Source organism: Patiria miniata, unplaced genomic scaffold (assembly GCF_015706575.1).
Source record: "Patiria miniata isolate m_02_andy unplaced genomic scaffold, ASM1570657v1 HiC_scaffold_14, whole genome shotgun sequence".
Taxonomy (NCBI): Eukaryota; Metazoa; Echinodermata; class Asteroidea; order Valvatida; family Asterinidae; genus Patiria; species Patiria miniata.
The window spans coordinates 12710672-12736579 of record NW_024037052.1 but is presented as its reverse complement, the minus strand read 5'-3'; the positions used below and the strand labels follow the sequence as shown (position 1 = coordinate 12736579).

The following is a 25908-nucleotide window of genomic DNA, read 5'->3' as shown; positions in this document are numbered from 1 at the left end:
TATGGTTTCTGACTAGCGCCCCTTGAACAAAGACATTGACAACCTGAGGAACCGCCAACATAGGGCTGTATAGCTCAGTTGGTAGAGCACTGGTACAGCAATCAAACGGTCGCAGTTTCAAACCCCTTTCCAGTCAATGTCTTTGTTCACTTTCAGATGATTAAATGCACCAAGTCATTTTCCCTATGTAGTTATTTGAAAATAAAAGAAAAAGAGGAAACTATGCAAGGAAGTAGAAATGAGCCAGCCTTCAAGCCATTCTGAATCTGACAATTAATGTCACAGAGTAAATAACTTTAAAAAAATAGTGGCTCCTTAGCCTAAACATAACTTTGAATTAAACTTTTGAGACGTGACTTGAAGTAGGTTGTACCTTTAATTCATCCAGTGCCTCTGCGATGGTGTTATGACTTGACGTCTGATCACTTGTCAGTGTCACAGCCTTGCCCACGGCTCGCTCAAATGCCTTCCGCTGGCCGTGAAGTTGGGAGGAATGGTTGACGACAAGAAGTAAGCTCTTCACCTAAAGACAAAAAAGAAGACACATCAAAACTCTAGAATGACATCCGGCACAAGTTCTGGATAAGTTGCGGATATAATCATTCACTTTGTCCGAAAGACGCTCTGCATCTGATACCGACATGTTCCGGGGAAATTTTTCATTAGCAACTGCTTGACTAATTAATACTGATAACTCTCTCGTAAAATACCCATTACTTTTGTTTTTATATACCCTATTAATGGAAAATTGACCTTTATTGTAAAATCCCAAAAATTCCATATTTCAAAGGGTTAAAACAAAATTCTAAAATCAGGAAAAAAAAACCTTGACATATCTCACCCTGCATTATTATCTCAGGTTTTTTATTATTATGCAGATGAACTGTGTCAGTGAATGTCAATACTCAACGGAAAAAGTCAGTTAAATTTTTGAGACTACTTTACAACACTTCTGTTTGTACTTGTTGTAAAACTGAAGATTTTAAAATAATTACAAAAATCGTATGACTTAGATAGCATCCTATACTTTCAAGCAGGGAGAAAACAAATCTTTTGAGAACAAAGCAGCTTTACTTGAAGAAAAAAATACAAGATACTCGCAAAAATGCAAGTATCATTTCAGTTCCAGTAACAATACATTATTTTTTTAGTATTCTAAAAGCTGCTATCCAAACAGTGACATTTGTAGGATTGGCCTATCGCGGTAGAATCGCGTGAAAATCGCGTCAATGCAGCTTGTGAAATATTGTCCAGTTACACGATAAACAAATGGATGCGGAACGTGCAAAATCTGAGACAAACAAAACTTAGTGTACAAAACTCCATAGGATTGTCTAAGGGGCGTGGTTAACTTACAAACGGCGAAGGTCAATTGGCAAACAGGGCATCGTCTTTTTGAAAATACCTTTCTATAGAGCGTCTAAGTGTCACCAGTCCACGTTCACTTTTTCTGTGAACGTCTTGGTACCAAAAATGTCAGTCTCGTCACTGATTCCCACCTCTGAATATATCCAATTGTTCTCTGCCTGATCGACTGAACAGAAGTTGAGGTCAACCATTCTAATTTCACAATAGCCATCAGTTTGCAATATTTTCAATATGTTGTAAATTGTAATGCTTCCTATTCTTTCAAAAACATCCATTTATTGCCCTTGATTGGATGGGCCCAGTTAGCAACAAACACAGCGTCACACATGTTGTGCGGATGAGCTGTATTCTGGAACATCTTGCAGGATTTTGAGGTCAACTTGCACCCTGTATGGCATTATTGTTACATTTGGGGTTGGTACATTTGCAGGGCCTGGCTAAGGAATGCAAACACGTTTGCGTGACTGTAACACATCTCCTCAGAAGTTATGTAGAACAAGTACACCCATACCTGTATGTCAGATAAAGCTATCGTGGTTTCCACGTCCGGTGTGACATGGACACACGGCTCTTTCCATTCCGGTAGACCACCATCCTCCCCTCCATCACTGCATCGGACGAGGAGCAAGTACCCGACGCTGTCCATGGAGGAAGGATCGTTAGGGATGAGAGGCATGTCCTCACGGCCGCACAGGTCATCCAGGAGCTGTAAGATCTGCAGGATGTCATCCTTGAGATGCTTGGGGACGAACATCAGATGGCCGGGGATGTCTGCTCCCATTTTAACCTGATATAAGAAAAAGATTCTTTGTTATTCTTTTGTTTGAAACTGCCCTCTCTCTGACTGACTGACTTACTCCCCAATTGACTGACTGACTGACTGAGTCACTTGAGTATAAATAATGTCCACAACCGAGACTTTCAGGGCCAGCTGAAGTAGGCATGCCTAGTATTGGTTTTCAATGGAATTGCCAACCAAGAGATGGCATAGATGTGCATGAAAAGACAACAAAGATTGACAAGTTTCATACAGGGTGAGTACAGAAAAATAATCCCCAAATGTCGGGATCACTGTTTCAGTGAAGTTCTGCATGTAGCAATTTCAAAATCTAGGATGTGAAAGCCCAATTCATAAGCTTTCTTTTAGTACAAGAATCATTCAAATCAGTCATGTACTTTTCAAGTTAAGGAATTTTAAACACAACCACCGTTTTAAAGTTCTGTCAACGGATAAGTGTTCTTTCAGCAAAACGAAAACAAATCACAAGGGATGTGTGTGAATTGTTTTCGTTTTGCTGCAAGAACGCACACCTTCTTTGTGATCCGAGGACAGAACTTTAAAAGTACATGAGTTATTTGAATGATTCTTGTACTAAAAGAGAGCTTATGAATTGGGCTTTCATATCCTAGATTTTGAAAGTGATACATGCAGAACTTCACTAAAAGAATAGTCCCGACATTTGGGTTTCCTTTTTTTTTTACTCACCCAGTACTTAAATCAGAGATGTAAAACTTTTAAAAAGATTTGACGGTTTGCATATACATATTTAAGTCTGTAATTGGCTTTACACATTGTATCATGTCCACTGGGCTCTAGAGAGTGGTGAAAAGAAGCGCCCTCTCTGTTTGCGCACAGAGCCACTAAGAGTAAGTTTGCAGGTGCACTGTGTGAGTAAATTGGGAGTCTGTGTGGTTCTGAAGACAACAGGTGGAAACTCAAAATTGCTCACAGTATGCTCTGCCTGTCATTAGGAGACTGACATCTTGTATTTTTTTTTTTACCAATTTCTTTTCAAGTTCAATATCATGGTTATGCAATTCACAGATATTAATTCACAGAGTTCTAACAGAGACCACAGAAAATTAATTAAAACCTGACTCTCATATAGTGCATTTACTACGAACAATTAGGTACTCAAGGCGCTGGAAATTATGTCTATATTTAAAGACAGGTATATGAAGTTGTTGAGAAATATGAGACCCATTATGCAGCACCTTTATGGTTAACAAGGTGCTGCAGTGCATATTGCAGCCACGGCCAGAAACACCGGGCAAACCCCTTCTCTTAGCGATAAGTGTTACTGGGTTCTTTAACATGCATTACACAAACATACAGGACCTACGGCTTTACTTCTCATCCGAAGGACGAAGCAATAATGGTAAAGTGCCTTGCTCAAGAGCACAAGCACCATATTCCCACAGTCAGAATTCGAACCCATGTCATGCATGTACCACGGCACAAGAGTCGAACACTGTAACCATTGGACTGCAGCATCCCACAGTTAAAGCAGTTTTAGATCCCAGTCATCCCTTTACCCACCTTGATATGGTCTGAAGTTTTGAGAACTCGTAGCAGATCCTTTGTGGGGACTGTCCTTTGGAACTCGGCGGCAATTTCCAAATCCTGTGAAAAAAACAGCGAAAGCATGTCATACCAGAAACAAAACTTTACACTAATTGTGACTGGCAAAACATGCCAATTGCTAAACCTATCCAATTCTGAAATGTTCATTTTATGACGACTTGAAGATGTCACGCTTACCTTTCTCAGCATCTTGGCAAACCCCAGAGCCTTAGACGCTCTCTCCCGAACTTCGTGAAACATCAACTTGAAGCGCTTGCAGGAGTTGATGATTATTCGCCTGAAAATCCAAAACAAAATTTCTTTATAAAGAATTGTTTTTGACAAATGGAGCGTACAAGTTAACCTAAAAAAACCTGTGAAATTTTATGAGAATACCACACATCCGGGCACCATGTATAGGATCTATAACGTGTGTAACATCCTATTTTTGGCATTGATTTTGTGTTCTGATTGGGCCCATCCAATCAAAGGCAATACATGAGCATTTCCAAACAAAAGAAAGCGTTACAATTTACAACATATTAAGAATATTGCGAATTGATGACTATTATAAAATTGAAATTGTTGACATCAACTTCTGTTTAATTGAGCACACAGATAACAATGGGGTAAATTTAAACACGGGAGTCTGGGACTAGACTAGTCAGTGTTTGGTACCAAGACATTCACATAAAAAGTGAACGTGGACTGGGGAGACTTGCACTTTCCTCAATCCTACAAAACCCTCCAAATCTCCAATTGCATGGAGAGGCTAAGCAAGAAATATGCTTAGCAGATTTATGTGTTCAGCATGAAACGGTTGGGTAGCAGCCACAAGCAATGTACATTCTATGACGGTTTGGCTGGTAACCAATTTGTACTTAGCACACAATATCTCTGCTAAGCAAATTGATGTGCTAAGCAGAATTGGCCCCGGTGGATTTTGAAGGGTCTGGGAGTTTAAGAGGTAATGATTTGAAGCTGTCGATTGCTTACTTCATTGTATCTCCATGTGATTGGCTATCCTGATGGCTAGAGCTCACGTCAGTCACTCCATCGTCCAGATAATCCCCAATGGATAAAAGTACGTTCTTGGCCATAATGCTGCGAGAAAAAAAACGAAAGGAAACAACACAAACTAAATTCTTTGTTTCAAGTTATGATTACGTCCTTCAAAGTTGCTTGAGAAGCTATAACTTGCGTTCAAGTATAGCAAGCATTTCTACCCTCAAGGTTTAGCAATTTAGAGAAGCAAATTGTGGTAAAGTGTCTTGCCCAAGGACACACAGAACATCTTACAGGCTGAACCCCTAGCGCATAAAATCTTGGAGAGTTGTGGTCAAGTCCACTACAATTCAGTAACAAAGTCATCAAGTCCCAAGTCAAGCTATTCCAATGAACTTGTCACGCCTTGTTACCTGCGATTGGACTTTATGAATTGACTTATGATTTTCCGGCAACTGGGCTCAACGACAAGGCAAAGTCTGCTTGTATATTTCACTATTTATTTGATAAAATTTGGGGGAGATACACATTCAATATTGTGTTTTGTCCTTTGCAGTTGTTTCATAAAACACTCAGTGTTTTTAAATTCAAACCAGCCAGCCGACCAAGCAAGCTCAGTGGTCGAGAAGTCAGACGTCTGCACTAGTAAGCAGGAGGTCGTGGGTTCGAGTCCCACCCGAGTAGTTTGTGAATTTTTTTCTAACAATCACTCAGCACAACACTGAGTATACAGTGTTTAGAAAATGTATCGGTGAAGGGCAGAACCCGATATTGGATCTACTTTTACGAGAAATGAAGGCCAATCTTTGGGAAATTTTAGAACTGACCAGAATCTCTTGCCAGCCTGTGCCTCTCCTCCCCTGACATGTGGGCAGATCTCCTTAGTGAAGTCCCACTCGTCATCCAGGATGTTCTTGAGGCTGATGGAGGCTTGTGGTAGCCGCTGCAGCATCTGGATCCAACTGTGCAGGTACTCAAAGTAGGACTGCAATAAACGATGAAATATTTGTTGAGTTCTGTAAAAAATATGCTTCTTGGCAGATGTTGATATGGCTAAAAAACTATCTAGGGGTAACACTTTCAGGTTTTTCTTTGGAAATTTGTGATCCTAAATATGTCTTGTTAAAACAGAGTCGTTCAAATGGAAAATGAAAAAAATTAATAAGACTGCCGCAAACTGCTCACTGACTGAATTGACCTGAAATATACAAAAATGAAATCAAAAACGTTAGAGAGATATTTCAACCCTGGCGAATCTTTCTCGAAGGGGAAAAAAAAGTCATGGCTGAAATGGCCATCTAACTTTTTGGAAAATTGAAAATCAATAAAACTGCTACAAACTGAAGTAGTCCTTGCTAAGGCTAAAATATTAGGCCACTCTAAAAAAAAAATTAATAAAATTGAAATGAACATAATTTTGCCAAGGACATCCATTTTCAAAAATCAAACAGTCATTATTTTTAACAATATTTTTAACCCTAACGTACCTGAATCCATCAAAATCCACACCCCTGTTTCAGGGGATTTCGGCGGATTCAGGATACCTCCATTACTGCACAAACTGGGGGATTTTGATGGATTCAGGATTGTAAGCCTAGCGGAACTGCAGGATTCAGGATACCTCTATATTGAGCTGTTGGGGGACTTTGGCGGATTCAGGATCTCAACAGATTTACTCCCGCCTAACTGGTGGATTCTGATGGACTCACTGGCCACCAACATTTTTTTGCATGGCAAAATTGATGGATTTTGGCAGATTCAGGATACTTTCTGGTAAAAGAGCCCAAGGGGTTAGGGTAAAAAAAAAACAATTTTCAACCAGCGGCTGGGAAGACTTTTTTTCTGACAATATCACATATAATAGATCTTATGCATAGCAGCCCTTGTACAGGGCAATGCCTTTGTTTTTGTGGGATATGTATGAGTGAACCTTTTGTGCACTCATTGCTAATGAATTTAAACAACAAATGATGCCCTCCAAGATGGCCGCCAATTTTGAAATCTTGAAGTCATCGGAGAAAATCTTCATCACTTACCCTGAGCATTTCTTGAAGATCGTTCTCATACTCTTCAATGTCGCTCTCGGCGTGTTCTTGGGCCTTGGTGTCGTCCGGCATGACAGCGCTAGCCATACTCTGGTAATACTGCTTCATATGTACTGACGAACGAATAACCTCCTTGCACTCATAAATGAGCTGCAAAATTAAGGGGGAAAAACAAATATATGTTAGCACTGAAAACTGCAGGTTTTGTGATTTTGAATACATCTTTGCATACTTGAACTGAGATGAGTTAAAACAACGTAGGATCATTTGCGATTACCCGGAAAAGTACCTACCAATTTAATGATAGAAAAACCTTGCTCAAAGTGAGAATAGGACAGGTATCAAATATTCTGTGAAATTATTCTGCCTGAAATGGTATCGTTTGGAAGGAAACTAGCATTGAAGGTGGTTTTAATAATCAAGGCATCCCCGGATACATGTTAAATCCATATATGGGCTCAGGTCTACCCCACAAAGTAGGCAAGTGTATGGAAATCAGTATTGTTATATCGTGTGCTTGGATACTGTAATTTCATCGGTCTAGAACGGCCACATGTCCGGACAATAAAAATGCATGTCCCACACTAAGGATGATATTGAACTGCGTGCATTGCGAAAGTTGCGCGCACATGTTGAATCTGCCGGCGCACTAGCTTTGCACAATGAGAACTTTAACGTCAAATGCTCAGTCTCATGTCCGGCAGGACATCAAAACCTTCAGTTATCAAAGGTTGCATTGCGGTGATTTGATTAGTTTCTCACACAGTAAGTTACAACCACTTATCTTTTTGAGTTATTGGCACAATATAACAAAACAATTGTTGACTGCAGTGATGTGGGATAACGCCCCTCGGGTGTTAAAAACGTCATATCCCACATCACAGCAGTCAACAATTGTTAAATAGAGATCCATGCCAATAATCGCCAGAATCCTTACTGCCTGAATGAGAATCATGTCCCAATTGCTACTTTAGGAAATGTATCATGAGAGGGCCTGGTTCAATACATGTGATGGAAACTTCACAAGTTAAAAAAAATTATGCATAGGTTTTTTTTTCTGATTTCTCAGAATGTATAATATCCACAAGCTTAAATTTCAACAGGTTAGTTGTTAAGCCAAAAAAAAAAAAAAAAAAGTCTCCGGTTTCTGGTAGGGAGCTTGCCCAAAGTGGTGTGGCGATGCATTTTTTTTCTTCAAATGTTGGCTGATTACTGCAAATGGTGCCCAACTAAACTTAGTGCAAATATGTGAAGGTCCAGAGAGGCCACATAAAGCTTATTCTCGATCGAAACCCCATCTAAAAACACGTTAAAATTGTGCAGCAGCAGGATTCCAGTCAAACCAGTGAGTTAGGCAGTTTTGAGACATCATCTTTCATTGAAATTTTTTTTTTTCATTTTGCCAATGCGCATGGCTACAGCGACGCGCACGCATACCAGAAATGGGAGACTTTTTTTTTTGTGCCTTATCCAGCCTTCTTAACATTTTGAGCAATGTTGTTGCTTTCGGTCCGAAGAATGTGCAAAAAAGGAAACTATCCATTGTACTTTTATTTAGACTACACCACATTTTACAATGGGTTTTTCCCTCAATCTATACCTGCTGAATGCTATGAGCTGAGGGATCCACTGCTGGTTTGTGTTCCAATCGGAAACGTAGACACTCATGCATTACATCCAGGGGGATTCTCAACAGAAACAAATAGGCAGGCCTGGGAAATACAGGAATCAAAAAGGAAAGAGATTGTTATAATGAGGTACATGGAATTAAGCATGAATGCAGACAAAATACATGTATGTTCCTACAATATACGGATACATGTACATAGACTTTATATAAATTGTGCCTACACATATCTCACTGACTGACTTGATGACAGTGAGTCTGCGAGATTAACCCTCCTGCTGTTTGAACAGTCACAGAGAGTCAAAATTTCCATCCACTTCCCCTGCCATGCCTTCTACACAGGCTAGTCACCAACAATCAGATCATATTTCAACTAAGCACTCTGACTAGTCAAATTCCGCCAACAGTCTTTATCAATCACCTACAGTCAAAGCATAGCTGTATCCAGTTCAGTCACAGCCAGTCAATCGTGCTTTACATAGGCAGTGAGCTCTTTTAAACAATCACTTGATTGGTTTTGACTGAAAGGACAAATTGGCACAGAATGTTTTGCATAGAACGTTTAATAAGCCAATGAATGGGCTAAACCCTGCCCATTGTGTATACCAGATGCATTAAAAGACTTCCAGTGAATAGCCATTCTGAATCAATTGAATGGAATTGTGTGCACTCTTGGACTAGCTGTACTAGGCTTGTCTAGTCTTCGTCATTACTATACAAACTTAGTGGAACATTTCCTGCATTTAAAGGGAATATGTACAATATTTGCAAACATCAATAAACAAAACTAACACATTATCACGAAATACCTTACTGGACTGTTAGTGAATGAAAGCCTAAAGCATCCTGTAAAATCATGGCACCTGGTGCGCTGACATTTTTAAGAAAAGTAGTATTTTTTTAAGTAAGATTTGAGGCTTTGCATGGTGGAGATACTAAATAATGAAAGGTTTGCGGAAACACCACGTGCGAATAATTTCTCAACTAAGAGAATGGTTCTGAGAAGAACCAGAGGTATAAACTCTCCTGAAGACGGTCAGAGCGTACTGACTGGAACATCGAGTTTATACCTCTGGTTCTTCTCAGAACCATTCTCTTAGTTGAGAAATTATTCGCACATGGTGTTTCCGCAAACCTTTCATTATTTAGTATTTTTTTATCAATTTCCAATGCTGGTCGGCTGACCAGCGTTGGAAAAAAAACTGGCTTTTTTTCAAATACTGCTTCCAATTTATCATATTTAGTTAGTCTGCATTTTGTTTTTAAATCGATTACACACCTATGAACGGGTACAAGCTACAAGCCAGCTAGACTGGTTCCTTGACCTTACAATTCCCCGACGTCTATAAATGACTCCTTTTCATCTTCAGTGGGGTCAGGGAACCAGACTACAAGAACATGATTGTTTTTCTTGGTTTTTCCAGCATCTATGAATCTAAAACTTCAATGAAGTCAGCGTAGCAATATTTGCTGTAAAATACTAACCCCCCAAATCCATCCATTTCTGAAAATTACAGCGAAAGCAAATGTTGTATATTCCCTTTCAAGCACTAGAATCAGTTTTGAAAATCCAGACAGACATAAAATTTGACGGACATTTCAATCTTTGCACGTGCTGGGATTTCACCTTGGACTCACTAAAGGTCACAGGCAAGAAAATTACAACTGGCGCCAACCTGACTACCGTAATTTTATATTATCTCCAAAACTAATATTGTAAATGATAAAAATATGAGTCTTTTATCTTTTTTTCAATGATATGCAGTGTTATGCATGTGTACATGATAAACTCTAAATGTTAATTTTGCTGGTACCGGTAGGTTCTCATTGCTGGCGCTGCTGCATTTGTATACCTTTTTCTTTAAATTTGTACAATATTTTTTATCGTAAGTCTTTCTTATAGCCCAGTACTTAATAACCACATTGTTCAAAGACGAGATACGTTTTTGACAGGTTTGGTGCCATGCACTCCAGGTTAAAAAAAAAAAAAAGAAGCACCACACCCTACTAACAGTTAACATTTTTTAAGATTTATACATACGAAACAGTCTGTCCAGAAAAAATGCCAAAGTATAATTAAGTTTAATAAACTTGTATCCTGATTTCATTGCAAAAATATAGCTCTGCAGAGATGTATCAAGCACTGTGGATTGTGATAGATGCCGGTTTCATTGGACAGTATGTAATATATATTGCTTAACGAATTCAGTTGATCAATAAAAAAAAATGCTGAGAACCAGTCGCATTGTACATTGAATACAATTTTGGTTGGTTACCAGCAAATACAGGCCTATTTAGTTGAGAAAAAAAAATTGTTTTATGAAATTAAAATCTGCCCTATAGGTCTCTCTCAAATGACATCATTTCCTACAGACCAGCCACGTGCATCGGCATTTAATTTTGAGCGTCAACTTGCATAACGCGCATCGGCTGCGTCATATTTCAAACACATTTTGAGCGACTAGCGTGTGTGTTTGGAACATTTTCAACACTGCACAAATTGTGCTTGATTGTGTGAAATACGCAATTGCAGTTCTCCTACAGAGTTGGCTGTCTTTGAGAGCGACCTATTCTTGTCAAAATCTGTTCAAATACGTATTCCTTCAGCTCTAACCACCTACATGTAGGCCCTTTTGGCTAGGATCCATGCTCTATAATCTCTAAATTCCTCCAACTGCAACCGTATGTGATCAATTTGGATAATTTCAGCCTCAATCCTCAAAAATCATCTGTTGTTTCTTGAATTTGGTGGGATGACCACTGCCTCAATCCTTCAAAATCCTCCTCAATCCCTCAAAATCCTCCTCAATCCTTCACAACCCTCCAACAATCACTGTTAATATGTTGAGGCAGTGCCAATGATATCCAGCATTGGTGCGGTTGCTATTAATTCAGTATAATGTAGGGCTCAATTAGGCATGGCTGAACATACACGTAAACGATGCACCTGTAGGGCACAGCCTAAGACCTTGACACAATGTATCCTCCAAAATCAACTGACACTTTTTGGCATCCAATCCTCCAAAATCCTCAAAAATTCTCCAAAATTTTGATTTTGAAGGATTAAAAGAGGGTGAGGGTTATGAACCTATTACCACCTGTATAACATTTAAATTACATTATGTTAATTCACTGATTAATCCATACAACGCTTGGGTGATTTCAGGCGTTACAGTGAGTGACAGGCAGGGCGGTTTGGGACGGTAGAGGCACTATAGTGGGTTGATATTACAAATACTGTTTTGCACTCTTTCACATGTACATATTCAGTGTTTACACAAAAAAATTGTTAAACCATCTGAACATTTGACTTCCTTTTTGACATTTCCTGGCCCAGCATTGACTGCAAGGTTGTACATATAGGTCCAGGATATACTATCACGAGTTGTTCCGGAGTACTAGGGCAAAAGGCGCCCTTGAAATACCTCCACTGTACATGATTGGATATTTATCACCTTTTTCTACAGAAAGCTTACAAAGCAAGTGGAAAGTGTTGCTACGCATACTTTACTTCAATCATAAATATGAGGTATACAAGTGGTGGGATTTAAATCTGGATTTTGTAACATTCGGTTTGAATTCCACCATTCAGTTTCAATTAATGTTTAATGCGCCGCAGCACCTTGTAAACCCTTCTAAAGGTGCTACATAATGGGTCTCATATTTCTCATGTACATGTACTTCATTTACCCGTCTCTAATAATCAACATAATTTCCAGCGCCTTGAGTACTAATTGTTGGTAGATACGTGCACTATATAGGCCTAAGACTTCCTTATTATTACTATGTTATTTTGGAAACCTTCCATTTTTTGTGACACGGGCTAACGAAAACAATTTGCTACGCGGGCTAAAAAATAATAATAAGAGACAATTGATAGGCGCATAACTGCATTCACTTGCTAGTGGTCTTCTTGGTATGTGAATAGCCTGCCCATTCGACTTATCAGAGAGTGCCCATCCATTTCTTACAACATTACAGCTCTGGAGTGTTTTGTAAAGGCCCAGTGGTCATGGAATCCTGCACACTATACCCAGTCATTGGGAGGGCATTTCATGTGGCACCTCACTCGTCACTTTTTGTGAGCTGGATTGAAACGCCCGGTTAAAATAAAGACAACGGCTAGTCTGTTTAAAACAAATTAGGATAACCGAATTTTGAAATCTCTGATTTCTCCCACCACTAGTAAATCATAGAATAATAGAATCTGTCAATAAAAAGACCATTATTTTGAAGCCAACTTAATTTTACACAACCAGATTTCATCAGATTCCACTGTAAATCGTCCAACATTGACAACGGTTTATGAAAAATGATGCAGTTTGAAAAGTCGATTATGCGAGGAGAAATTGCTAAGCACAAACACACATGTCCGTAATCAGCCCCTATCAAAAACACAGTTCCCGAACAAAGCGCGGGTAATTCGATTGAGTGTGCTCCCATGCATACAAGCACCGTGTAATCGATATTCCCTGCCGTTCGATTCGGGCAGTGCATGTTCGCTTCGGGCAGTGCACCATAATCACGCAGCAAATTCCACCTGCGTACTCTTTAAATGTGCAACTTTTCAAACTGCATCATTTTTCATAAACCATTGTCAATGTTGGATGATTTACAGTCTTTGGTAGCAAACGGGGTATCAAAATATAGCTAACAACATCCTCAAAGGTCTATGTAAATGACGTTATCGTACGACGATTAGAAGTTATAACCCCTCCAATGAGCGTGGACTTCCTTTTTTGCGGGGTTTACGTGTAAATACTTGCCAGAGGGCGTAAATAGTGCCAGAGGGCTTGTACTCACGTGAATGAAGGTAACCCCATGGCTATGAAGGCCTCGCTCCAGGCTCCGTGCGTTGACAGGATATCGTACTGTTGCTGTCCTATTTGGGCTGCCTCCTCCGTTATGGGGCTGGTGAACGGGAGTGGATGGCCAGAGACCGAATCAAAATCAACCTTATGAGAGAAAACAATTCCCAGTTGATGAACTTGTTGATTACAAAGTTGGTTATAAATTCTAGAAATGCTTCAAAAGTATTCTGATCATTAATCATATGGTTACCTGTTTTCTCTCATTTTAACCCCAACGTACCTGAATCCAACAAAATCCACACCCCTGTTTTGGAGGATTTCGGCGGATTCAGGATACCTCCATATCGAAAAAGTTGAGGGATTTTGATGGATTCAGGACAGTAAGCCTAGGGGTACTGCAGGATTTTGATGGATTCAGGATACCTCCATATTGAGCAGTTGGGGAACTTTGATGGATTCAGGATCTCAACTACTTGGGCTATATGTTTGGTGTGTACGAGATATATGTACTAAACTGGTGGATTCTGATGGATTCACTGGTGGATTCTGATGGACTCAGGACACCAACATTTTTTGCATGACAAAATTGGTGGATTTTGGCAGATTCAAAACGCTAATGAATGGGCCCAATCCGGCCCATTGTGAAGACCAGATGAATGAAAAGACTGCCAGTGAATAGCCATTCTGAATCAATTGAAGAGAATTGGGTGGTCGTTTGTCTAAGAACCAAGCTAAATTTTTAGAACTTTCTTACACTGCTTGGTCTGTGCTTCCGCCTGGGTGTAAAGGTACCCTCCACGAATGTGGGCTTCTGAAGAACCTGTTTGGTTCTCTGCAGCGTCTTGCCGAGAAGGATGTACAGCATGTCGGTCATCCGTCTCAGGCCGCTGTGCTTCAGGCTCCGGTCAACAAACGGCCGGTACATGGACGTGGCTGAGTTGTAGTCAAAGCTGAAATGGCACTGGCTGAAGATGCGACCAAGTCGAGGTGATTCATCCGTCACGGGTGATTTGCCTGTTGGCGTGCTGTGTTCAGAGTAGATTCTTGGTGAGGCTTCGCGTTCATCGTCAGCATCATCGTCAACATCATTGCTGTCCGAGTCTTGGATGTCAAAGGTCACTGATCGAGTTCTCTTTTTGGGTACCTGTACATCTTTGTCGTTTATTTCTAGTGGTGGTGGAGATTCGACCTCCTTTTCAATTGTGGTGTCTTCCGTGTCTGTTGAGTCAATAGAGCTGGAAGCTTCCTTGACGTCGAATAACCGTCTTGCATGTGGTTTGATGACACCAGCTTCCGCCTTCTGGGTGGTATGTATTTCATTTAGAGTGACTTGTTCCTCATCTGGCTCTTCTTCGAGTATAAAGGGCCAAAAAACACCTTCGATGTCAATGACTCCCAGCATTAAGGCAGCCTGCTCTAGCTTGTGGTTGAGATCGCTGGTGATGTTCAACCACAAGCAAAGTGTCTCAATGCGCTTACTGAATCCCACCATTCTGTAGAGTGGGTAATCGTTCTGAAGCGCCCTTAGTGTTGGGTATAATTGTCGGGCTTCTTCCAACTGCTCCATGATACTTGTGACCTGCTTCCAGGCCTGCCGTGTGCTCTGGATGTAATTTGTTAATGCGGCACTGAGTGGCATGCACATGCCGATACTGTCCACACTACCACGGCGATTAATGAAAGGTGTGCTGCAGGCATTACAGGTCTTGAGCGGCTCATCTTGGCTCTGGACACTTCGGTCCGAGTCTGATCCCGTGTCACCTTGATTCGTGTTCTCCAGGCCAGTGGTGGATGACAGCATGCGAGTTCTTGGGTAACGTTTCAGGGTACATTTTGTTGGACCTCTGCTCTTTGAGGGCGAGGCAATGAACTTGAAAATGAGAATTGCCTGGAGGATGCTGGAAATCATCTCCCGAGCCTCCACAAGCCTCTGGTCCTCCTGCAGCATTGTTAAACCATTCTGAGACGCCTTCAACTCTAACCACAAGAGTTGGTTCCAGGCCATGGGAACTGTGTCATTATGATGTGAATTCTCCTGCCATCCCACAAAATTCTTGCCATCCATGCTCCCTTCTTTCTTGGCGCTGCCGATGCGAATCATCTCGGAGAAAATCTTGTGGAATGAGATGCGATCTTCCGAGCAGTAGGACTTTCCAATGGAGTGTTTCTTGGACTTTGATCTCTTCGGAGAGGGTGGGGGACTTTGACTCACCTTTGACTCACTTTGTGTGTTCAGGCTGCGGAAGAAAATATTAGAATCTACTTTCACAACTGGGGATGGTAGAGGATCCAGGAATGTGTTCAGAGGTACAGCAACGTTGGGAACCTCAGTGCCCTCAAAGGTGATAGCACTATGCTTGTACTCTCGTTGCTGGTTACGTTCGATTGTAATACTCTTCCGTTTCTGCTGCATGGCTGTGCTTCCCAGCACCGGATCGACAAACGCCTCTCGTTCTTCCACTTTGTCCATCTTCACCAGACTCCTACGGGGTCCCGTGTTGAAAGTCTTTGGGACGCTGTCTCGCGACTCTCGTCTGGGGATGACCAGTCGTGGAGGCTTTGGCGCCTGGCGGGATCGCAGGTGCTGCCGCTTCTCTTCTCGGTGATTGCGTGGGGGTGTTGTCCCCGCCCAGTAGCTAGGATCACTGTCAAACGAACTGACGTTGTCATCTTCAGGAATCGGGATGTACTCTCTTGTTGCGTTCCCATGCTGGTTACTGGGTGCATGGTTCATTGTGACGGGTTCCACTTCAACATCTCCAGCATCTTCAAGACTGCTGTTTGGGTCCGAGGGGTCCGAGATGTTGTCATGGTGATGGTGGAATTGGATGTCATCGGGCAAATCGCCATTTGCATAGCCGTTTGCGTCATCCCTGTAAAGATTACAAACCATTTCCTATTCTTAGCAATGATGCCTTTTGCATTCTATGTGGTACATGATAGGCCTACTGTAATACTCAACAAGAAGTTTTTAAAAAGGCACTTTTTTCAATTTCAAAACTTAAAATCAGTGAACACTGATCTTTGATGCCAATGCAATAATTGATTTATCAAACAACATGCATTCATTTTCAATTGACAAAAATTGACTTAAAACTTGGGCAAATCTTCATTTTCAGCAACCAACATGGAAGCATCTGAATAGGTGGGCGCAGACATCCGGGAATTTTGTACATTGGCTTATCTAGCTCCCAGACCTATGTTCTTGAAACTCAATGGTTCTCGAGTCTGGAGTGCTGAATGGTAAAACAGTGCTATGACACAGCAACCGATGAAAACTGGGGTGCAAATGAATAGTTGTTTTCATCGGATGATGTCAGCCCGCCCCCACATGACTAGTAACATTGCCAATACAATATTTTGTTTCCATTCAAATCAAAGTGCAAGCATTTTTGTGACAGTAGGTCAATAATTCCTTAACTATGGAGCCCTGAAACTTAATACTACATCAACAATAATAATATCAACAATAATTCCACCAGTCTATTATAGGCCTAGTTTGACACTGAAATTAGTGAAAAACACCATAGAAACAACACGTCCGGAAACTGGGCAGCAAAGGCACACTAAACCCGGCGCAATCAGATTTATCCTAGCCTACATCGATCAAACAAATTACAATTTCTACACTTCGTCACCCTTCGAAAAATTTCCCGCACTGGCCCACTGCAAGTTTCTAAGTGCCAACAAAATTCCACGAGCGATCACTTACATTTTGACTGAGAAAAACAAGCATTTACTCCGCCCGTCGTGTCAGCGCAGTTCGCTTCACGCCATCGCCTGCAGTCGTACAAAGGTAATCCCAGTCGAGATATATTGGCAAATACCCCGTTCAACAGCAGCTAGCACGGAGTAACATACAAGTACTCCCGATCGGGATATAATATTAAATATCCTCATCGGCGAATTTTGTATAAATATTTTTCAATCAGGTTTTCAACCTGCTGAAAACACACGTCATGACAAGCGGTGTTCTGCTTGATTGGTGAAATGCTGAACTTGTAATCCGCAAAAAGCGCTCACATGCACACAGAGAAGTTCCTAAACGGAAAGCGCACGCACTTCGAAAGAGGAAGTGCAGAGAATTAAAGGCTTCTGTTCTGTGAAGGTCGGTCAACTACATACAATACGAAATCTGTTGAAAAGGTGAAATCTTTTGAAAAAAGGTGAGGGTCGTGTACAACAAACATCAGGATATGAGTAAAAATATTATTTGGAAAAGTGTTATTCAGTATTTATGATGTTAATTGTTATTGTTTTGTTTATGTAGTGATATACCGATATAATGAGTAAAGGATTTTACTGAAGGACTTTATTGAATGTTGATTACCGGTTCTTCGCAGAATCTGTGTTATAAAAATATAAACATACACAATGCTTCACTAGATCTCTGCCATGAATGCAAATCTTTTTAAATCAGATTTAATTTTTTTTAACCACATACTAAAAAACACCAAAATAAATATGGAAAAGAAAACCAATTAATTTGTGAATTACAACTGTTTTCCAAGGTTTTATTGTTAAAGCTTCATTTACGATTTTGCATAATTTCATAAACGATTAAAAAAAATTTTCTAAATAATTGTATTATTTATTACATTCAGTTGACTTTACTTCAGATGACTTGCCTTTTTACGGAAAATTGATTGAATATTTGATTTTAACTTTTAAATGAAAATACAAACCATAGTAATTTGCAAAAAGAAAAGTATTGTATAAAAGCACATGTCAAATTCAGTTGACAAATTGCACTGATCTGATGGTTTTTATAAAATATCATTATAATTTCATCAGATCAAAATGTCAAATTACCCCCCAAAAAATTCTACAACTCCCCCCCCCCTAAAAAACCCAGAATGTTATAATACATATAGAAGTCTGATTATGTTTTCATTCATGTACAATAAAAAAATAAAGCCAAATGCATGCATACTGATATTTTAAATTTTTCCCCCTACATTTTAAAGGGAATATACAACATTTGCAAACATCGAAAAATAAAACTACCATGTTTTTACGAAATACCGTACTAGGATGTTGGTAAATGACAGTCTAGAGCATCCTGTAAAATTATGGCACCTGGTGTGAAGTCATTTTCAAGAAAATTGTATTTTTGTATACATTTCCAACGGTGGTCGGCCGACCACCGTTGGAAAAACCTAACTATTTTTCAACTACTGCTCCAACTTTACACTTTTTTCAGTCCAAATTTTGTTTGCTATTAGTTACATGTTCATGAACGGGTGCAGGCCAGCTAGACTGGTTCCCTTACCTTACAATTTTCCGGCATTTATAAATTGATCCATTTTATCTTTAGTGGAGTCAAGGAACCAGACTACTTGAACATTATTGTTTTTCTTAGTTTTTCCAGCATTTTCGAACACAAAACTTCAAACATGTCAGAGTAACAATATTTGATCTATTATACTAACCCCTCAAATAGTTCATATCTGAAAATTACAGCAAAAGCCAATGATGTACATTCCCTTTAATAAACAATTTTTTTAAGAATAAAACTACAATTTCTTTTGGTTTATAATTAAAGAAATTCACCACATCATTGTCAACCTGACTATCCCATTAATTTGACAACTGTGCATCACAACCAAAAAAATACCTATGATTCTGGAGGCTTAAATTTCCTTCATTTGAATTTTTATGCATTTTATGTACTCATGATTTTTTCCATGTATTTATACAATATTGAAGCAAAGCAGAGGCAATAATAACTCATCAGGCTGGCATTTGTCTCCAGTTTCCTAGGCTTGAAACGACTAAGGATATTTCTATGTTCTATCCTCCCTGGATGGGATGCTAGTCCATCGCAGGTTACCCCCCAGCTAATGCCGGTACCCATTTGTACTCCTGGGTGGATAGAGGCAAATGCGAGTGATGTGGCTTGCCCAAGGACACACATATGACCAGCAGCTGGATTCGAACCCCTGACCCTCTGATCACGAGTCCAAAACCCTAACCACTAGGCCACACCAAAATAGCGAAAGGTACACTGTGAAAGTATGAAGAAACGGAAAGAATAAAAGTGTATGGAATCAGTTTCGTGATCACACTTCAGAGAACTTGTGGTGAACTACATGCAAAGTTCCTCCATACTTGTCTGTCTGGCGCCCTCAACCGACCATGCACGGACGGGATCAAGTCTGCAGTGTGCCCCAAGGGAACACTTGTCCAGGCAGGTCATAAGGTCAGGACGATACTGAAATTGTTGCATTTGACGCCGTTCCTGACGAGTGTCTTTGGGAAAGCTTTCCTCTGGCTAGTTTCTCCGCTGAACTGGCACATGATGAAGCTGAGCTTCTTGCTGTTGTGGGAGACAATGAGGTTGAAGCCGAGGCTTTCTAAGATGTCCTTGAAGAGTTCGTGGCTGAGGTACCGAGCATTCTCCAGGCAGGCAAGCGGTAGAACAATCTGGCAAAGAAAACATTTGACCCTGTTGAAACGTTGGCCATTTACGTTACAAAAACAAAAATTTAAGCCAACTCAAGTCGGACTACCACACATAGGCAAGCCAGGTAAACTGTGTCCCAGAGCACAAACAATTCTACAGGGTGAGTAAAAAAAAAAAGAAACCCAAATGTCGAGACTATTGTTTTAGTGAAGTTCTTCATGTAGCACTTTCAAAATCTAGGATATGAAGGCTCAATTTATAAACTTTGTTGTAGTACAAGAATCATTCAAATCACTTATGTACTTTTTAAGTTACAGAATTTTAAACACAAACATCGTTTTAAGGTTCTGTCCATGGATCACAAAAAAGTTCCGTGTTCTTTCAGCAAAATGAAAACAAATCACATTGTTTTCGCTTTGCTGAAAGAACGTGCACCTTTTTTTGTGATCCGTGGACAGAACTTTAAAACGGTGGTTGTGTTTAAAATTATGTAACTTGAAAAGTACATGAGTGATTTGAATGATTCTTGTACTAAAAGAGAGTTTATGAATTGGGCTTTCATATCCTAGATTTTTAAAGTGCTACATGAAGAACTTCACTAAAACAATAGTCCCGACATTTGGTGTGTTTTTTTTTTTTTTACTCACCCTGTATTCCATTGATTCAGAATGGCTATTCACTGGAAGTCTTTCATGCTTCTGGTCTTCACAATGGGCCAAAATTTAGCCCATTCATTGGCGTTACGGGGTAAACCTATATAATAGCACTGCCCGACTCACAAGCGACAGTCAGTGAGTCAGTGAGAGAGGCGCAATGAGGACACTATGTCGGCCCTCTGGGACCAGCAAAAATGCATTTATGGAAAAATGGCTGAGGAATAATAGGCAATTTGAACAGCATAATGGACCACAAGATTGGTGAGACTTACAAACAGGTATCCTTTGGGCTTGCATATTGCTGTGCATTTCTTCAGCATGTCTCCACGCTTTGCCGGCGAGCCAACAAAGTTGAGTACCAAGCTCAGGACAATGATGTCATACAGCACTGGCTCATCATTCTGCAAACGTTGTCGAAAAGTTCAATTGTAAACTAAACTTGATTTCAATTGGAATGTTTTCAGTGAAAGAAATAGCTGTGATTGTCTTAAAGCTATATAGTCCATCATTTGCAGCCATCCGAAAAGCAACTGGCGTAATTATTGTAGAAAAACAAACTTGGTTGAAAGATAGTAAGGGAACTAAACTCCCTGTGAAATTATTCTTTCTGGGAAGCTGTCATTTTGAAGTAATCAACGAAAGAAGGCCTTTCCAACGGTGTGTCTTAAGACGCACCGTAGGAAAATTTAAATTAGTAGTTCGTTTTGTTACTCGGCAAAGCGCGCGCAAGCATTGGTTGCTATAATTCGTCGGATCAGTGCGTGACGTCGCGTAAAGCTGCAATTCAAAACAATTCAAAACATGATTCAGTAACTTTTGATTTGAAATTGAGATCTTAGAATGCTGTTTTTCTCGGAATATACAGCTGAAGCTTAGCTGAAACTTCATCAGGTTAGTTGTTCAGTATCCTTCATTAGATTTTGAACACTCTTGTTGCTTCAAACGAACAAAATGCACAAATTACAAATGATGGACTATATCTTTAAGGGCAGGGATGTAGTCAAGTCCATCACAAGTCCTTCAGTCCCAATTCAACTCACAAGCGATTCAAATCACAAGTCCAGTGACAAGTAAATCACAAGTCCATTCACAGCTCCATTCACAAGCAACAAGGGATGAAATAACAATGGAGTGCCTTTGTCTCAGATCATTTGAATAGCTTGTGACTTGTGTTGGGACTGGAGGACTTGTGATGGACTTGAAAGGACTTGCAGACACTTGTGGGGACTTGCAGGGACTTGAAGGGACTTGTGGGGACTTGTAGGGACTTGCGGGGACTTGCAGGGACTTGCAGGGACTTGTGGGGATTTGCAGGGACTTGTGGGGACTTGCAGGGACTTGCAGGGACTTGTAGGGACTTGCGGGGACTTGCAGGGACTTGAAGGGACTTGTAGGGATTTGCAGGGACTTGTGGGGACTTGCAGGGACTTGCAGGGACTTGCAGCCACTTGCAGGGACTTGAAGGGACTTGTAGGGATTTGCAGGGACTTGTTGGGACTTGCAGGGACTTGCAGGGACTTGTAGGGACTTGCAGGGACTTGCAGCCACTTGTAGGGACTTGCAGGGACTTGTGGGGATTTGCAGGGACTTGTGGGGACTTGCAGGGACTTGCAGGGACTTGTAGGGACTTGCAGGGACTTGCAGCCACTTGCAGGGACTTGAAGGGACTTGTAGGGATTTGCAGGGACTTGTGGGGACTTGCAGGGACTTGCAGGGACTTGCGGGGGCTTGCGGGGACTTGCCGGGACTTGCAGGGACTTGCAGGGACTTGCAGGGACTTGTGGGGACTTGCAGGGTCTTGCGGGGACTTCTGACAGACTCAACTTCAACTCTGCATGATTAAACCTAACCTTACCAACTCCATCAAAATCCATCTCCCCATTTTGGGGGATTCTAGCAAATAAGACATGTGTAATAAGTCCATCAAAATCCACCAGCACCAGTGGTGGATTTCAATGGATTTGGTCCTGAAGCATTATGTGAAACAGAGTGAGTGATGGGTTTTGACAGACATGGTACTCAACTTTAATAGTAAAACTGAGTAGCGAATGAAGGTTAATCTTGACAATGTGAACTGTCTTGGACCACTGCCTTCTTTCGGTTTTTGCTTTGAAAGCAACTCAAAATAATAATGAGATACAAAATTACAAAATTACCTGGAAAGTAAAGAAGTCAGCTTTGATGACACGCCGGTTCTGTGGATTAAGATCGATGGGAGTGCAGTCGATCCATTTCTGCTGCTTGCTGTAGTTGTAGTCCAAAGCACCCACGTCAAGGAGCTTAAACTTGGTTCCCTGAATGACAGTTAAACATAAATTGGGTTATTTTTGCAGGAACCCGAGGACCAAGCCTGCTTTTCTTAGACTGACCGAGTCGCTGACTATTCCGACGTGAGTCAGAATCTTTTAGTCTGGGAACCAAACTAGCCTCGGTGTCTGCGCATATGCACGAATCAACTCGCGTGACGTCATCATGCATATCAATGAACCTGGCCTGTTTAATATAGCCGGGCGCCCTGACTTCTCACGATCAGGACGCGGCAGGTAAAAAAAAAAGATGGTGGAGAGTTCGTCACAACATGCTTGAATATTCTTAATTATTTTAAGACACCATATTAGGACAAATTTATGATTTTGGTAAGCTTTATTATAAGTTTATGAATTGCACAACTTTCAGGAATACGATGGTGTATGTAAAAGTGTTTAGCGATACATATTTCGGAAGATATTTGGAATCAAAACTAGAGATGTGACTGTTGGAGCGAAACTCAACATTTTTAGCCGACATGTTAGCATGGCTGTAATGGCAACAGTGATAAGACCAATGTTAAAAGAGAGCCATTTGCCTGTTTGTAGGGCTAAATACATTTGTAAATTTATACAAACTATAAAAATATAAAGAATAAATGTATACAAAGTGTGATCAGAGAGTTTATTATAATCAACTCACTTTGTCTGTCCTGATGTTATGTTCTTTCAGTTTCTGAAGAACCCATTTCGCAGAGTTGAGGTTCCCATGGCGAGCTTCTCCAAGTTTGGATGCTGATTGATAAGCCTCGAGCCCTCCAAGCTACAATATTACAAAAGGAACATGACATTATTTTATTTCCAGATGACTTCCAAAGTCTAGGTTAGAATAAAGTTCCAAAAAAATAAAATAAATAAATAAATAAATTAAAAAAAACTAATGACATACAAAATCCACAACTGTGTTTTTCTGTATTTATATACTGGAATATAAATGTATTTCTTAAGTGGATTTTTGATGGCCAGGCCTTGCACTGTTTAATGGTAGGTTATAGGCGGGCACGGACATTTGGGAATATTTTACATTGGCTTATCTAGCTCCCAGACTTATGTTCGTTAAACTCAATGGTTCTTGATTCTGGAGTGCTGAATAGTAACACATGAAAACTGGTGTGCAAAATAAATAGATGTTTTTCGTTGGGTGACGTCAGCCCATACCGATCTATTGGCAAGACTGTAGCCAGTACTTCTTTTTTTATTATTACTATTTTATTTTACGTCATCTTTAATGAGGGTAAACTCCGATCAGTGCCAGGCACTGCTTTCCATGGAGGGCTCAAGTTTATAATGAGAACTATAAGACCCATTATGTAACACCTTTAGAAGGATTTACAAGGTACTGCAGCGCATATTGCAGCCACTGCCAGAAACACCGGGGCAAACCCCTTCTCTTTAATAGCGATAAGTGTTAGTGTTACTGGGTTCCTTAACGTGCATTACACAACACACGGAACCTACGGCTTTGCGTCCAATCCGAAGGACGAACCATTATGGTAAAGTGCCTTGCTCAGGAGCACAAGCACCATGTTCCCACGGTCAGGATTCGAACCCATGTACCACAGCACACGAGTCGAACACCGTAACCATTGGACCACAGCACCCCACTTGCTCCTGAGCAAGTACTGGCAGTACTGTAGCAGGAATTTTTGTGATAAAAATTAATATGGAAATAAATACAATAAAATTCAACTAAAATTTAATAAATTTAATCTTATAGGGCCTATTATTAAGTTCTGTCATACCTCCTCCACAGATTTCTTCAAGGAAACAATCTTGAGATGTGTTCCTAGTTCTTTCTGTTTTTTTCCACTGGTATGACTGAGCTTTTCAATTTCCTTATTTAGGGTGTGCAGCTTCGAAATCACCTTGTTATCCCTCCGAGTATTCGTTCTGTTCAATAAGAATACAATATTACATAGACTGGTAAATATAACAAAAAGAAACACTGAATCAAGTCCAACGAATATCCTAAACTGTACACCAGCTCAGGTGGACTCCCTCAGTCGTAATTCAATGAAGAGGGCATCCAACCTGGGCTACACTTAGTCCAAGTCATTTGGACCCTGCTTTATCGCCTCTTTAAATATTTGGTCATGGTCTGGCGATATGTCCAAAGCTTTGTGGCTGCCATCGCGTGACATAACAGAAACGTCCCAACAAAAGCATCAGATGTCACCCTCTAAATGGCCACAAAATTGTTAGATACGCCAACTGAGGTACAAGTACAGATCGGCGATAGATCGAGGTACTAAGGTTTACTTACGATCTTGATGAAAAGTGCAATTTAACGTTTAGCGGCAAGGGCTCTATCGCGAATAATGACGTCCGAACGTTATTCGCAATGGAGCCCTCGCCAATAAATGGACAATTTCACTATTCATCCAGATTGTAAGTTTTACCACCATCTCAAACCTAAACTTTTTTTTTATCTCCGGTGGCATAACTAGTATTTTTGTGGCCGTTTGAGGGGGAAAACTGATATTTTTGTTGAGTTGTTTCTATTGTGTCACACAATGGTGGCCATGCGGCTTTGACCCTACTTTGCCACACCATATCCCAATGTTAAAAAAAGTAGGGTCCAAGTTAGCTGGAGTTACCTCAGCCCTAATACAACAACCCAATGATAAAATATAGGGCTGAGGTAACTCCAGCTAGGTCCAAGTTAAGCCTGCGAAAGAAATGTTGCAACCTGTTGCCAATTTTTTCTTCATATATCATTTCAATGAAGGTCAGTCATTTCAAAAATGATGATCTGGGACTGGAAACATTTCCAACTTGTTAGGAAATACTTAGAACATTTTTTTGACTGTCCATAGACTTTGTACACAACCGCTGAAGTGGCGTCAGGTTGCAACATTTTTTCCAAGCCTGGTTCATACTTCACGCGAAAGCAAAAGAGAGAGCAGCGAAATTCCCGACGTCAACAATAGGTTTGACGTGCGTCCACCATTGTTGAACTTCACTTTGCAATTATTTTTGCGTGAAGTATGAACCGGATTTCACTCAGACTGTAGACTACAGTAGTCTACAGTCCGAGTAACCTAGTCCTGAGTGATATGACTAAAGTAATCAGGTAATGTACAACGCAATACAAAAATCAAAATAACAAATTTAACTGGAAATTAAAGGTGTTAAGCTACTGTAAAATTTTGCCAGGTCCGAACATTTTATACTCCGTAACTGGTCTGTGTCTTTTCTTCCTTGATTTCATCTTAATGTTCGACCGAACAATCGGTGTAATATTTGGTTACAAGGGCTCCACTTCTGCATGTGTCTGGAGCTGTTTTGATGTGTCCATGGGCGCAGCCATCTTGAATTCGAGATTTTCTTCTCAGATTAA

At 40.5% G+C, this 25908-nt stretch overlaps 2 protein-coding genes across 3 annotated transcripts in view; both read right to left on the bottom strand.

Moving 5' to 3' along the window:
- LOC119722115 (mitogen-activated protein kinase kinase kinase 4-like) overlaps window positions 1-17251 on the bottom strand; it is a 29773-nt gene extending 12522 nt beyond the window's left edge. The window contains exons 1-11 of one of the 2 annotated variants that reach the window (XM_038192143.1): window positions 16913-17251; window positions 13955-16073; window positions 13193-13344; window positions 8363-8474; window positions 6754-6912; window positions 5545-5702; window positions 4709-4816; window positions 3911-4010; window positions 3689-3772; window positions 1880-2155; window positions 374-523 (exon numbers count right to left, since the gene is read on the bottom strand). In XM_038192143.1, the coding sequence (XP_038048071.1) occupies window positions 374-523; window positions 1880-2155; window positions 3689-3772; window positions 3911-4010; window positions 4709-4816; window positions 5545-5702; window positions 6754-6912; window positions 8363-8474; window positions 13193-13344; window positions 13955-16073; window positions 16913-16914 (3420 nt within the window). In that variant the 5' untranslated portion in view covers window positions 16915-17251. The remainder of the gene's footprint in view (window positions 1-373; window positions 524-1879; window positions 2156-3688; window positions 3773-3910; window positions 4011-4708; window positions 4817-5544; window positions 5703-6753; window positions 6913-8362; window positions 8475-13192; window positions 13345-13954; window positions 16074-16912) is intronic. The other variant, XM_038192142.1, reaches the window with a different exon arrangement.
- A 1837-nt stretch (window positions 17252-19088) lies between these two features.
- Window positions 19089-25905, bottom strand: LOC119722113 (25S rRNA (adenine(2142)-N(1))-methyltransferase-like). The gene is made up of 6 exons (XM_038192138.1): window positions 25733-25905; window positions 24311-24458; window positions 23212-23331; window positions 22419-22556; window positions 20535-20663; window positions 19089-19626 (listed from the first exon to the last, which is right to left on the bottom strand). Exons 1-6 carry the CDS (start codon window positions 25777-25779, stop codon window positions 19396-19398), a joined length of 813 nt encoding a protein of 270 aa, XP_038048066.1. The 5' UTR covers window positions 25780-25905; the 3' UTR covers window positions 19089-19395.
- Window positions 25906-25908: the final 3 nt, after the last annotated feature.